The following is a 12072-nucleotide window of genomic DNA, read 5'->3' on the forward strand; positions in this document are numbered from 1 at the left end:
AAGCGGTGTTAATGACTTGTTAATTCGCTAACAAGATATTAATGCATAGCAACCGTGAAGCCGTCGACAAAAGCGGTCTCCAAACTTAAGCTCGTGGACAGCACAGCAAGTAAAACTAAGGTTTTATTTCAAAGTTTAAATGCTAGTAAAAGCGGACTGCTTTAGCTCTAAATGGCATCTGATGATCTAATCTAACTCTATTCGGGTTAGTCTCCATCCCCCTTAATTCGAGGCGGGTTTTCGAGTCTCCGATATTTGCAAATGCGTTTAGTTATTCCAGCCGCGACAATTGATTTATTTGTGAGTTTTTAGTGCTAATATTTATGTTATCAGGACGATTTCTAATTTGGCGCAGTTCTGATTATCAATTGTTTTTTATTGCAACCTGCTGGAACGTCAATCAGCCAGTCTACAGGTTCTCAATCCTTTTCACGACTGGAACCTAACATACTTTTGATCCGGCATTAACAAATTGAAACTGTTCTGTAAAGGCACGAAAACTCGATTATAAAATTAGTCTACAGAAGCTATTTCAGGGTTGTTTATTTTATTCACCAGTAATGATTAATTTCAAACTTGCGTTTGTCTTTACCGTGTGCTTTGGTCTCATAAGTGTCGTATCGGCAAAGGTGCTCACCAGCTCCGGATCGTATGATCTAGAATTTATTGATCATGAGCTACAGGTATTATCTTATTTTTTTTTTGCTGCCTTTTGATTTTGCTTCTGATTTTGAGTAGAACTGTGCTGTTGTTAAACAACTAGATACGCTGAAAGGCGCCAGTCAATCTGCAGAGACTGGATTTATTCAAAAGGCGTTTGATGCTTTATTTCCTTTTGGTGCGATTATGATGTGCTGCTAGACTCAACTGCTATTTTACTAAGAGATTACGACTAGGCCCAGGTGCAAATGCTTTGTTGGCAACAGCTTATATTTCTGGTCCACCAAATATTCTTCTTGCTCTTGTGTGTTCCTCTTTTTTCTTCATTCTTTCATTGGATTGGAATTATTCTCTAATTCAGATACAGATCCCGCCAAACATTGATCCCTCTTCTCTCTCTGTGCTAGTTTCGTTTGCGGTAGGAGGTTTATTAGGCGATGTATTCTTTCACTTGATGCCCGAAACATTCCTCGGTGAGAGCCATGATCCTGATCATGTCCGTTTCATTCTAGTCGAGGGGCACAGAAATACTCTGCTCGGGCTCGCCATCTTCTTTGGTTTTGGAGCGTTCATCGTTCTTGATAAGACTATGCGTATCTTTGGAGGTGAAGGCGGTCATGACCACTCTCATTCACATTCGCACTCTGATGAGACTGAGGAGAAACTGTCGTCTGCCATCACATCGTCGGTTGATGACACTCCCGCTCATAACCTGAGAAGCCGATCAAAGCCGTCAGCAAATAAAGAGGAGAAACTCGTGGAGAAAGTTGAACCAAAAGAGGAAATCAGCGCATCTGTAAAGCTCTCTGCATACCTCAATCTAATCGCCGACTTCTCGCACAACATCACGGATGGTCTCGCTATAGCTGCATCATTTTACATCTCTCACAGCGTCGGAGCGACAACTACTCTTGCTGTCTTCTTCCACGAAATTCCTCACGAAGTGGGCGATTTTGCGTTGCTCATCCAAGGCGGATTTTCCAAATCAAAGGCTATGGGGGCCCAGTTTGTCACGGCTATTGGTGCATTCTTGGGAACACTTATTGGAATCGGGATTCAGTATCTATCGTCCTATGAAGCCGCTGATCAAGATGGTCATGCGCATGGGTCGAGTGAGGGCGGACTTTTTGGCACTACTTGTACGACCGGTGATCTCGTCCTTCCATTTACTGCCGGTATGCTCGATTAATCATTTGCAGAATAGATAGCAGAGCTGATTGATTTATTTTTAGGTGGATTCCTGTACATTGCAACTGTGGGCGTTATCCCCGAGATATTAGAGACAGATCCCAGACTATCAAAATTTGGCGAAATTAAAAAAGGACTTTTTCAAGCTTTGGCAATGCTACTCGGTGCTGGTATGATGTTTACAATCTCTTGGACAGAGTAGGTATTAGTTGATAATATAGTCCAAATTAAATGATAATGGAAGAAGATACAATGATAGATTTGTGATGAAAAACCGATAGATCTGTGAGAACTGAGAATTAAACAAAGTATGATTATTACTACAGTAGACTATTTATAAAAACCTAGTTAAATCGTTAAAGATTGTGTAGTAGGCTGGCCTGTCTTTTTATAAGTGTAAAGAAACCTACAAAAACTTGTGCATTTAATTGCCCTAGGACACTCACCTGCTCCGTAAAGCAATTATAACAATGACGAGAACTGATATCTTGAATTCTAATTAATCATTCATTTCTAAATCAAAAACTTTTAATATCCCAAAATATCCCAAAGTATCCCAAACAATGCAAAAAAGTACAACACATGAAGATATAAAAACAAAAACAGATATAAACATATGTACATCAAAACTGAAATAACTTTCCCTAATTTCTAAGATAAATGTGGGATATAAAATACGACGACGAGAAAATAAATTACTCGAAATACATATTATACGAAAGTTATCTCAATTTTACTTGACCGCAATGATTAGAGAAATATATCCGAAAAAAAAACAGATATCAAACAAATTATAAAAATCCAACCACATTCAAACTTTTAAATCTCTAATAGACAATGACAAAAAAAAAAAATAAATGAGAAGAACAAGACGATTATATGATCATTAAATATAATTTTTACCTTTTCTTGTAACAAAATCTGCACACGTATAAATATATATATATATATATATATCTTAAAGCACGACTGGAATAAAATCAATAGTCGCGACCCATGACAAGAGCAAGCAGGGCCATACGAACATAAAGTCCATACTTCATCTAAACATTACTAAATCAGAAAAACATTCACCAAACTCAAATAGGATAAAAGGGAACAAACCTGTCTGAAATACGCAGATCGCTGATCAAAGTCGATCTCCTCGCTGATCTCGTTATTACGAGGCAAGGGATGCAAAACACACATATGCTTCTTAGCATGTTTAAGAGAACTGCTGTCGACAATGTACGTGTCCTTCAAACGCTCAAATTCGTCCAGATCCTCAAAGCGCTCCTTCTGGACACGAGTACAGTAAAGCACATCAGTATTGGCGACCACTTCAGGCGTAAAGTATTCTGTCTCCAACACGACCATGCCAGCCCGCTCAAGCTCTTCGCGATACTCCTCAGGAAGTCTGAGCTGGGGAGGTGAAACAAGCTGGATGCGTACCTGATAGTGTTGCAAAAGCGTGCACAGCGAGTGCACGGTTCTACCGTACTTCAAATCACCCATAAAAGTAACAACGATTCCGTTGACAGTTCCGAGCTCTTCGCGGATCGTAAACAGGTCAAGAAGAGCCTGGGTAGGATGCTCGAGTGATCCGTTTCCAGCATTGATGACAGGAATGGTACTATACTTAGCAGCAATAGCAGCACTCTCCTCAGATGGGTGACGTAGAGCGATACAATCAACGTAAGATCCAACAGTACGAATGGTATCTTGAAGTGTCTCTCCCTTAACAACGCTCGAGCTGCTCGCGCTAATGTTGACAACACGGCCTCCTAATCGCTGCATGGCGGCATCAAAAGATGAGCACGTACGTGTAGACGGTTCGTAGAATAACGTACACAAAAGCTTGTTGCTAAGAATATTCAGCACTCCTTGACGTTCAACCGAAAGGCGCATTTCCTGAGCGACCGAAAACAGCAAGTGCAAATCACTGTGCTCAAACTGTCGCACAGACAAAATATGTTGACGCAAGAACGGGTTGTTGTTCGAGCCAAGAGCGGCAGTGATCGAGGCAGGAGGTGAAATTTCGCGCGTAAGAGGAGGTGTGCGGAAAACTTGCTCAAGCGCAGCCGAGGCAGTCAAAGAACCAACAGCATCAGCAGCCACAAATCCAGACTTGCCAACTGCAGGCGAGCGAGGATCTACAGACACGACATTCCCTGTAGCAGTTACTGAACGATGGCGCTCAATTTTCGAGGCACCGGACGCAGACATGTCAGCACCAACAGTGCCCAGACCAAGAACGTGGCCATCAAGACAAACCGTCTGGCCATTGAGCGTGACTCGCAAAATAGTACCATACATCCTCTTGCCGTTAAATGGAGACCAGATGCCAGAAGTTTTCTTGATGAATAGACGATCGATCTCGACCTCTACCATAGTCTCAACCTGGTCATGCAGCTCAAAAATAGTCTTAGGGTTTGTGTGCAAACGACTAATAATATCCTCAAGAGTCAATCTATTTTCACGAACAGCAGATAAAAGCAAAGGCAGTGTATCCTCAATCCCGATAGCAGGGACGATAGTTTCACCAACATCAGCAGCCAACTGAGAAGGCAAAGCACCGACTGAGAAGCAGTCAATATTGGGCAAATGCTCCCAGAGAGCTTCCTGATCCTCCTTGGTAGGCAGGCTCGAGCACTGAGGATAATCATCCTGTGACAAGAACAGACTGTAGACGGAAACGTCACAAGTTACCTGCAAACCCTTCTCCTTACTCAAAGCAATTAAGCTGATATCGTCCTTGGTAGTCACACTCGTAATGTGAACCGGGCGACTGTGCAAGCTAGCTAAGAGCAGAATGGAAGCCAAATCAGTGTTGCGGGCATCCGTGACAATCGGCTTAAGCGCAGGCCACACCTTGAAATGCTCAGTGACCGCAGCAACCTTGTTGATGTGATCCGACAAATTGCTAAAAGGAATATAGAGCGAGCCAACAGTAAACTGTACCTGGCTGAGTTGCTGGCTGTTGTCAGCAGTAGCAGCAACAGAAAAGTTGTAGTCAGTGTAAGCGCTGTTCTGCGAATTACTCTGGGCAACAACAAGAGCGCGAGCATCTGTAAGCGAGCTCTTGACTCCGACAGGCATAACGCGAATCATAGAGAAACCAGCAGCAATCGAAGCCTTGGAGACCTTCTCGAAATCGGTACTTCCCTGAACCGTCAATTTAGGAACAAATGCAGCAATATTAACAAGCCCAGGTAACACGACAGTACGGTGACTTGACATCGAATCAACACTCGAGACGCTCATCGAGTAATTTCGAGCAAGTGCTTCGACCAGCAGCTTCGCATTCTTGACATTAGTCACAAGAGGAACCGAATAATCAACAGCCATACGGCGAGATTGATACCCCTTACTCATGTACGATGCCGGACGACGGAATCTGTTCGCCGATGGCAGGTTGATATAAAGGTCAATCAAGTTGTTGGCCAAATGCTGCGTCAAAGAGTACTCGGATTTCTGATTCTCATCATCACTGAGAACCTCAAGGTACTTTACCGGCAAGCCGTTTTCTTGTAGGAAATCAGCAGTACCGGCGGTCGCGAACAAGCTGTATCCAAGCTCATGCAAACGTTTCACAGACGGAAGCATCTCCATCTTCTCCTTATAAGAACCAATAGACAACAGGATATTTTTCTTTGGAAGACGGAATCCGGTGGCAATCAACGCCTTCAGGTAGGCCTCGTACTTGTTGTGCCCAAGAGCAGCAACCTCACCGGTCGAAGCCATCTCAACGCCAAGAACCGGGTCAGCTCCCGACAATCGCGAGAATGAGAATTGAGGAACCTTAACGGCAACATAATCCGAAGGAACAGGTTCGATCGGGCTCGGGTAAGGAGTAACTGGAAGTCCCATAACGGCCTTAGTAGCCAGCTCAATTAGATCAACACCGAGCGCTTTTGACACAAACGGAAACGAACGAGAGGCACGAACGTTGCACTCAATAACCTTGATCTCATTGTCCTTGGCAATAAACTGGATGTTGAACGGTCCAGTCACGTTGAGTGCATCGCCAATCTTAGCAGTAGCCTTAGTGATCCGACGCACGGTCTCTGGATCAAGATCCTGCGGTGGCACAATCAAAGTAGCATCTCCGGAATGAACACCGGCATTCTCGACATGCTCAGAGATGACATGCATAAGCATCTTTCCGTCTTTAGCGACGGCATCCATCTCGATCTCCTTAGCGTTCTCAATGTACTTGGAGATAACGACCGGATACTCACGCGAAACCTCAACAGCCTGCTGCAAGTAGTTCGCCAGGTCATCCCTTGAGTAAACAGTATTCATAGCAGCACCCGAAAGAACATACGATGGACGCACCAGGACAGGATACGAAACGTTCTCGCAGAACTCGGTGGCTTCTTCAATGCTAGTAAGCTCTTTCCAGGCTGGCTGGTCGACTCCGATTCTATCCAGCATACGCGAGAACTTGTATCTGTTCTCTGCAGAATCAATCATCTCCGGTGAGGTTCCGAGAATCTTGACATTCTGACGGTGAAGAGGGAGGGCAATGTTGTTGGAGGTCTGGCCACCCATAGCGACAACAACCCCACTAGAACGCTCCAGCTGGTAAATGTCAAGAATTCTTTCAAGATTAATGCATTCAAAGTAAAGACGATCGGCCTCATCGTAATCAGTAGACACAGTCTCGGGATTGTAGTTCACCATGATAGTCCTGATCTTGTTCGCGCGAAGAGTGCGAACAGTGCGCACAGCACACCAATCAAACTCGACAGAGGATCCGATACGGTAGACGCCTGAACCAAGGACCATTACTCCATGATCGTCGAATGCAATGTCACTCTTGGAGGCATTATAGGTAAGATACAAGTAATTGGTAAAGCAAGGGAACTCCGCAGCAACTATCAGAAAATTTGTCAGTAATCTTTCGCCTCCAAATAAACCTGTACACCCAAAATCTTACCAGTATCAATTTGCTTCACAAACGGAGTGATGCCAAACTCCAAGCGACGCTGTCTAACAGCCAACTCGTTCGATCCCAAAAATTTTGCAAGCTGACGATCGTCGAATCCGAGCTGTTTAGCCTCTCTCATCAAATTGGGCGAGATTGTATTAGTATTGAATTCGCTCGTGCGCTTTCCAAACTTGATCAATCTCTCCAGCTTATTCAAGAACCATTTATCAATTTTTGTCAATTCCCAGATCTTCTGAACGCTGTATCCGCTGTCGAAAGCATTAGCGATAGCAAATAGTCGCTGGTCGGAAGGGGTCTGAAGCTCGGTATCGATATCAATAGACATGAGCGCCTCTGTAGCGATGAATCCAAGGTTGTGGTAGTCAATTGACCGGATGCCCTTTTGAATCGCTTCTTCAAACGTGCGACCAATAGACATGATCTCACCAACACTCTTCATACTTGAACTGAGAGTGGTGCTGACACGAGTAAACTTCTTCAAATCCCATCTAGGAATTTTAACAACGACGTAATCCAGCGAAGGCTCAAAGCAAGCGCAAGTAACCTTGGTGACTGAGTTCTTGACTTCGTTGAGTGGAATGTTAAGGCCGAGCTTGGCGGCGACAAATGCAAGCGGATATCCAGTGGCCTTGGAGGCAAGTGCAGACGAACGCGACAGACGAGCGTTGACTTCAATAATGCAGTACTCCTTCGAGAAAGGGTTAAGCGCATACTGAATGTTACACTCTCCGACAACACCCAAGTGTCGGATGACGTTGACAGCCGTAGTTCTGAGCATATTGTAGTCTTCGTCTGAAAGAGTCTGCGACGGTGCAATGACAATCGAGTCACCTGTATGAATACCAAGGGGATCAAAGTTTTCCATGTTGCATACAGTGATACAATTGTCACGGCAATCACGTACAACTTCGTATTCAATTTCTTTCCATCCCTTCATACTGCGCTCAATCAAAACCTGGGGACTGGCAGCAAATGCCTTATTGCAAAGCTCAATGAGCTGCTCATTGTCTTCGGCAAAACCAGATCCAAGTCCACCCAGAGCATAAGCGGCACGCACAATAACAGGAAACCCAATATCTTTGACTGCAGTAAGCGCCTCGTCAAGGTTAGATGCGGAGGCAGACTTTGCGCACTTCTCACCGATTTCCTCCATGGAACGCGCAAATAACTCACGATCTTCAGTAGTAATAACAGTATCGATCGGAGTTCCCAAAACCTTGACTCCAAGTCCTTCAAATTCATCCTTGAGCTGAATACCAACGTTCAAGGCAGTCTGACCACCGAACGTGACATAAATGGCATCAGGATGTTCGTATTTGATGACCTTTCGCACATAGTCAGGGGTTACAGGAAGGAAATAAACCTTATCAGCCAAGCCCTTAGAAGTCTGGATGGTGGCAATGTTGGGATTGATCAGAATAGTGTAAATGCCTTCTTCTTTCAGAGCCTTGATGGCCTGCGAGCCAGAGTAATCGAACTCACCAGCCTGACCTATGCTAAGACCACCACTACCTAGTACAAGAACCTTCTTGACATCGACGCGAGGAGATCTGCGCTCGGCTTCTTCTTTAGTACCGCCAGGCATGGTAACTGGAACAAGTTGGCCGAGCTCGGTGGACTTAAACACGGATTCAATGAAGGCATCGAAAAGCCATTCAGTATCCCTTGGGCCCGGAGTAGATTCAGGATGAAATTGGACAGAGAAGAAAGGGAGTTTTGTATTGTAGATACCTTCGTTGGTACCATCATTGGCATTCACAAAAAGTTCTTCCCAGTCGGCGGAGAGGGTAGAGACATCAACTGCATAACCGTGATTCTGCGAAGTGATGTAGCAGCGTCCGTTGATTGAATTTGTGCAAGGAATATTATGACCACGGTTACCGAACTTCAACTTGATAGTCTGAGCACCAGAGGCACGAGCAAGAAGCTGATGACCCAGGCAGATACCAAAGATTGGCGTCTTGGCTTCTTTGAGCGCAACTGCAAGGCTCTCGACAGTTGATGACATCGTAGCGGGATCACCAGGACCGTTAGAAACAAAAAGACCGTCATAGTCAGTCTCAGAAAGAATATCGTAATCCCAAGGAACGACCTTCAATTCGACACCGCGATTGACAAAACAGCGGATTTGATTAAATTTCTGAAAATCACTAATCAGTACGACAATTAATTTATCAGCCACAAATCATAATGGCATACCATTCCAACATCGATACACAAAATTTTCAGGTTTTTGCCATTACTTTTTTTGAGAGCAACTTTGGTATCGGGATAGTAGGTGATAGGTTCGGTGACGGAGACTATAGAAAAGAGATAAAGGTTAGATCTTGATCTTGATCCAGGAATAGATCTAATAACAAATACTTACCTTCAGCTACCAAATTTTTCACATTAGGATCTTCCCATTCGACAGATTCAAATTCAGCACGCCAGTCACCGCCGGCGATGGGGGTGACACCGTCCTTGGCCATCAAGAGCTTTCCAAGCATAGAACCCTTCTCACGAATGGTCTTTGTCAGAGCGCGAGTATCGACGCCATAAATGGCGGGAATACCTTGCTCTTTCAACCAAGAACCAAGCGAGGAAGTAGCGAGGTAGTGAGAGAAATCCTCGGTATAGTCGCCAACGACGAGACCAGCGACGTGGATCTTCTTGGACTCGAAGTGAAGAGGGATGCCAGGCAAGAGAGGATCCTCAGTATCACGAGAAGGCACACCGTAGTTTCCCATAAGAGGAAAAGTACAGACAAGTATCTGACCCTGGTAGGAAGGATCGGTAAGAGTTTCGGGGTAACCCACCATTCCTGAAAGCAGAAAAGAAAATTTAGCGCATGCAAGTGAAACAATTGAAGCAAGAAAGCAAGAAATACCAGTTTGAAAGACAAATTCCCCAGAGATGGATTCATTAGCACCGAAGGAGTATCCTTTGACACAAGTACCGTCCTTTAGTTCGAGGAGGGCAAACTTTTTGTCGGCTCCATCGTTGATGGCACCTGTGACTGGCGCCGGGACAAAAGGGGCCAGTTGCCCTTCGATGGAGTCCATGTCGACAAAGGATCCAACATTCAAAGCATTTCCAGGCGACGATACAGGAGAAAAGCTAGTGCTCGAGTATCTGCGAGAAGGAGATGCAATAGAGATTCCAGAGGAAGGAACAGATCCCGGTTGGAAAGGCTTGAGAACCGGAGAAGTAGGAAGCGGAGACGGCATCGTGGATCCAACTAGAGGAGTTAGAATAGAAGTACAAAGGGTGTCAGATGCAGACTATCATGACATTCACTCACCTTAGTAACGATTCGCTGCTCCTCTTTCTCTGCCCTAAGAAGTTGGAGATGGAGAGAGAGGAAGAGAGAGTAGGACAAGACGAGACTGACTGCTGGGAGTAGCACTCTCAAAAAAAATTTTCTAGGTATAGCGGCACGTGAAGAGCTAACCCGTTATAGAAGCTATATTTCTATATTGGGTGAACAATAAACTTTAGAGTGGTTGGGCAAGGTGGGCATGCCACACGCTGGATGAGGATTGTGAGAGCATGGAAAGTTGTAAATAGCTAGGTCAAGGATAGACGATAATAAGATCGTGCTAATGGGGATTGGTGGCTGAGAGTAGAAGAAAAGATGGCTGGCAGTCCGTAGTAATTGAAGCGAGCGAGAGCCGGAATTGCGACGAAGGATGAACGCAGAAAATATCTGTGTTTTATAAAAGTATCAAAACTATTGAATAAAAGAGCACCAATTTAATGACAAGGATCTGCTAATGATTGAGAAAGACTGGATATTTGGCAACGCGATATTCGGGGACGCGTAGCAATGGTCCGCTTTGATCGTCACAGTATATGCGAGTTGGCCATTTTCATTGTTAGCTTGCTGCTGAGCGTGCCGCTAGACCCGAACCTAACCCGTGTCCGCCGCTTCCGGCAGTGTCCATTGGTCAGCGCCACAGCTCTCTAATAATGGCACCCAGAATAGCAAGCAAGCGCTGATAAGTATATAAAATCCACTATTGTGGAGAACTGCGCGCTTTTCTCGGGGATTTTGTCCCGCACTCTGTAGCACCGGGCTCATTTCCGTCTCTAAATCACCCCTGTGCAGACTGGCAGCAGCAGGTGCAAGAGCAGGTGCAAGTCAAATTGATATGCAATGCACAAATCATTATATGCTTTCCATTTCTGTCGAGAACTCGGTAGCGGACAAGCACACAGAGAAGCGATAGTCCCGCTTTCTCCCCGAGTGGCTAGTGCGACGCCACGGGGCTAGGGCCCGCCAGCGCTCGTCGGCCGTCGTATTTATTCTGTGCTCGGCCCGGCTCTCTTTTCTCTTTGTATCCACGTCCTCTTGCATCCCATCTTCTGCCTCTAGTAGCCACCGTATGTCCTTGTCTGCTTTGCATACCTCTGCTGCTGCTTGTTTAGGGACTGTAATACCGACATTTTGTAATATCGGCTACGTCTCTACTCAGCAGTAGTCATCTCGTTTTGTTGTGGTGAAGCGCAGATGAATCGTGTACTATCTTTTTTGCACCACCATTCTAACTTGTCATCCTTTTCTCTATAGTCATAGTCATAATGTTGCCCGCCGGAGTCATCCTCGTTTTCTGCATTGTCGGTGTTGTCGGTATGTTTTCCTCCTGTAATATTTGTCATTATAGTTATTTTGTCTGCTAACGTGAGTGTGCTTCTCTAAAGGCATTGCTCTCTTCCTTCTCATCGCGATGAAGAAGATTCAGGCCCGTAGAAAACTGCGCGCTGCTTACTAAACGTTGCCCGTTAATTTTGTAAAATTTCGTGCTCGTTTATAGTTGAGGTTGCAGTTTTTCTCTAGTCTAATTTTTGCTTTCAATCGCTCACAAAGCTGCATACAAAGCATTTGCTGGTATCTCTAGAGTTTTGTAAACTCGCCCTTTGAGATTATTCAATTGAGTAGTAGCAAAATGCTTGTCGCGCTCCGTGGTCTTTTGGGATGAATGCTTGCTGTGGCATGAATGTGCTTCATCAATTTGGATATTCCAGTTTCTTTTGTTGTTTTTGTGCCGGTTTTCTTTATGTCGATAATATTCCAGTAACATATGAACTCGTTTCGAGTATTGTATTTGTAAATTGTTCAGTGATGTGGTTATAGAGCAATCTAATCTCAAAAAACATTGAAATAATGTTCAATCATAGTCTGTATTTTAACAAGCTGCCATGTTTTTTTTCTGCGCAGCACGAGCGGCAGTACCGAACTTGCCTATTTACTTTGTCTTATCTCTTTTCTTGCCCATACTCGACTCCGGCTTTGACACCACGCCGCCCCG

The 12072-nt window shown here is 44.7% G+C and overlaps 2 protein-coding genes across 2 annotated transcripts; one reads left to right on the forward strand and one right to left on the reverse strand.

Annotated features, from left to right (window-relative positions):
• Positions 1–265: 265 nt before the first annotated feature.
• Positions 266–2295, forward strand: V2V93DRAFT_362193 (Zinc/iron permease). Its single transcript, XM_066908297.1, has 6 exons — positions 266–300; positions 356–683; positions 739–838; positions 897–964; positions 1028–1835; positions 1893–2295. Exons 2-6 carry the CDS (start codon positions 561–563, stop codon positions 2048–2050), a joined length of 1257 nt encoding a protein of 418 aa, XP_066768426.1. The 5' UTR covers positions 266–300; positions 356–560; the 3' UTR covers positions 2051–2295.
• Positions 2296–2828: 533 nt separating this feature from the next.
• On the reverse strand, positions 2829–9990 carry V2V93DRAFT_319901 (uncharacterized protein; the record flags this gene model as incomplete). Its single annotated transcript, XM_066907293.1, has 6 exons — positions 2829–2891; positions 2953–6707; positions 6770–8921; positions 8981–9081; positions 9150–9584; positions 9651–9990. 6 exons carry the CDS (start codon positions 9988–9990, stop codon positions 2829–2831), a joined length of 6846 nt encoding a protein of 2281 aa, XP_066768427.1.
• Positions 9991–12072: the final 2082 nt, after the last annotated feature.

The sequence above is a fragment of the Kockiozyma suomiensis genome (assembly GCF_038497685.1).
Source record: "Kockiozyma suomiensis strain NRRL Y-17356 unplaced genomic scaffold V2V93scaffold_1, whole genome shotgun sequence".
Lineage (NCBI taxonomy): Eukaryota > Fungi > Ascomycota > Lipomycetes > Lipomycetales > Lipomycetaceae > Kockiozyma > Kockiozyma suomiensis.

Excerpts from the sequence above, each read along its gene's own strand:
- V2V93DRAFT_362193 (XM_066908297.1), top strand. The coding sequence starts at position 561 with ATGATTAATTTCAAACTTGCGTTTGTCTTTACCGTGTGCTTTGGTCTC. Across the intron at positions 684-738 it reads TTATTGATCATGAGCTACAG|AACTGTGCTGTTGTTAAACA; the intron begins GTATTATCTTAT and ends GATTTTGAGTAG. Across the intron at positions 1,836-1,892 it reads CGTCCTTCCATTTACTGCCG|GTGGATTCCTGTACATTGCA; the intron begins GTATGCTCGATT and ends ATTTATTTTTAG.